Source organism: Acanthisitta chloris, unplaced genomic scaffold (genome assembly GCF_000695815.1).
Source record: "Acanthisitta chloris isolate BGI_N310 unplaced genomic scaffold, ASM69581v1 scaffold30917, whole genome shotgun sequence".
In the NCBI taxonomy this organism is placed as follows: Eukaryota; Metazoa; Chordata; class Aves; order Passeriformes; family Acanthisittidae; genus Acanthisitta; species Acanthisitta chloris.
The window spans coordinates 1-2,132 of NW_008683676.1; the positions used below are offsets into that span (position 1 = coordinate 1).

The following is a 2,132-nucleotide window of genomic DNA, read 5'->3' on the forward strand; positions in this document are numbered from 1 at the left end:
GCTCCTCTCTCGGCGGTGGTGGCCCTCTATGTGCAGGGCGCGGGGAGCAGCGAGTGGAAGGAGGTGAGTGCAGCCCCCACTCCTGGCTAATCCCCGGCTGAGTTAAACGGGCCCATATGGCCACCCGTGTCCATGCTAATGATCCGGCCCCGGCAGCCCTAATCCCCCACCGGGATTAGCGCTGAGGCAGCTGTGGTGGGGAGGGATCCTGGGGGGAGCCACCCTCACCCCTCTCCCTGCAGTTTGGACGCACCGAGGTGATCGACAACACCCTGAACCCCGACTTTGTCCGCAAGTTCGTTCTTGACTACTACTTTGAGGAGAAGCAAAACCTCCGCTTTGATGTGTGAGTAGGGTGGCCAGGGAAGAGCTTGGCGCCACTTCCGTGGAATGAAGCATGGAGTCAGTAATAATTAAGAATAACAAATAAGGGGAATAAATAAGGGTGATAAATAAGGATACAATGGCAAAAAGCCATTTTGGGTGGGGAAGCAGAGCTGTGTGCTGGGGCACTCCTGCAGGCACCAGCTCAGGGCTCTGCTCTCTCACACCAGCTACAACGTGGACTCCAAGACCTGCTCTGCTTTAAAGCAGGTGAGCACAGCCTGTGCTGGGGGGACACGTGGTGGGACACCCCGAGGCTGTGCCCTGTGGGGGTGCTGTCAGGGGGGACAGATGTCCCTCAGAGGTCTCTAACCCACTCTCCATCTCTCCATGCCCCATGGGGACTGGCAGAAGGTAGGTGCCCAACACACACCAGGCCCTGCTCTGCCCTGGGAAACCAGCCCTTATGGGGGTGCCTGGTGGGGCAGGATGGGGCCAGGATACACCATTGGGGTGGTGTGAGTGGTCCAGGATGGGTCCAGAGCATATAGAGCAGTTCTGGGAGTGTATGGCGTGAGTCCAGGGCTGTGTGCTAGCCCTGGGGGCACAGAGTGAGTGCAGGGAACATGCAGAGGGCACTTGAGGTGGTCTTGAGGGTGCACGATGGTTCCTGGGCTAGGAGTTGGTTTTTGGGACACAAGATAGGTTCAGGACACTTAGGGTGGCTCTGAGACAAGTTGATGGCAGGTCCCATGGGTGTATTGGAAGGGTAAGGGATGGGTGTGGGTGCTGGGAGGCTGAGGCAAGAGCCTCACAGGGTCTCACAGCACTGTGTTTGGGGCACAGGACCTCCTGGGGCAGGCGTTTGTGGCGCTGGGAGAGGTGATTGGATCCCAGCGAGGCCGCTTGGAGAGACCCCTCACGTGAGTCATGCCCTGTGGTGGAGTGAGGCAGGGATCCCACACTGTGTCTGCAGCCACCTGTCCCATGGGACCCCCCCTGCACATCCCCTGATGGGCACACCAGCCATGCTGCCAAGCACTAATGTGGGGAGAAGCCCCATCCCCAAACCCACCTCCTGCCCCTGGCCTGTCCTCCTTGTCCCCAAGCTGACTGGGTGCCTCTGGTCCCAGGGGGGTCCCAGGGAAGCGGTGTGGGACCATCCTGCTGCTGGCTGAGGAACTGAGCAACTGTCGGGTGAGTGTCACATCCTGGTTGCAGTGAGGAGGGTCTGCATGGCCCCCCAGCACGGTGGCTGCTGGGACTGGGGATGAGGAGGTGACTGGCAAAAAGTCCCTGTCCCCAGGACATCATCACGATGCAGCTGTGTGCCAACAAGCTGGACAAGAAGGACTTCTTTGGAAAATCTGACCCCTTCCTCGTCTTCTACCGCAGCAATGAGGACGGCACGTGAGCGCAGGGGCCCAGCAGGGTGGGCAGGGTGCCGGTGTCACTGTATGGCACGCCGCACCCCTGCCCTGTCCCCCCAGCTTCACCATCTGCCATAAGACAGAGGTGGTGAAGAACACACTCAACCCGGTGTGGCAGCCCTTCACCATCCCTGTGCGCACCCTCTGCAACGGCGACTACGACCGGTACGGGGAAAGGGGCAGGGGCAGCTCTGGGGCCAGAGCAGGGTATGAGCAGCTCTTCATGGGTTTGGCCCCGCAGCAGCAGGCAGCTCAGAATTGGGTCCCAATTGGGTTTTTTTTCCTTTTGCAACCCAAATTACATAAAAGCATCCCCCTCCGCTGTGACCCAAATTTCCCACTACATGCCCGGCAGAGCTGCAGGCCGGGCAGGCAGGG

General features: G+C 59.9%; 1 protein-coding gene across 1 annotated transcript in view; it reads left to right on the forward strand.

The window, feature by feature from the left end:
- Window positions 1-6: 6 nt before the first annotated feature.
- Window positions 7-2,132, forward strand: part of CPNE9 (copine family member IX) — a gene marked incomplete at its 5' end in the record, with an annotated part of 4,506 nt that continues 2,380 nt past the window's right edge. The window contains 8 exons of the mRNA XM_009079041.1: window positions 7-63; window positions 243-346; window positions 555-594; window positions 736-738; window positions 1,171-1,247; window positions 1,458-1,521; window positions 1,631-1,734; window positions 1,815-1,919. Of these exons, the coding sequence (XP_009077289.1) occupies window positions 7-63; window positions 243-346; window positions 555-594; window positions 736-738; window positions 1,171-1,247; window positions 1,458-1,521; window positions 1,631-1,734; window positions 1,815-1,919 (554 nt within the window). The remainder of the gene's footprint in view (window positions 64-242; window positions 347-554; window positions 595-735; window positions 739-1,170; window positions 1,248-1,457; window positions 1,522-1,630; window positions 1,735-1,814; window positions 1,920-2,132) is intronic.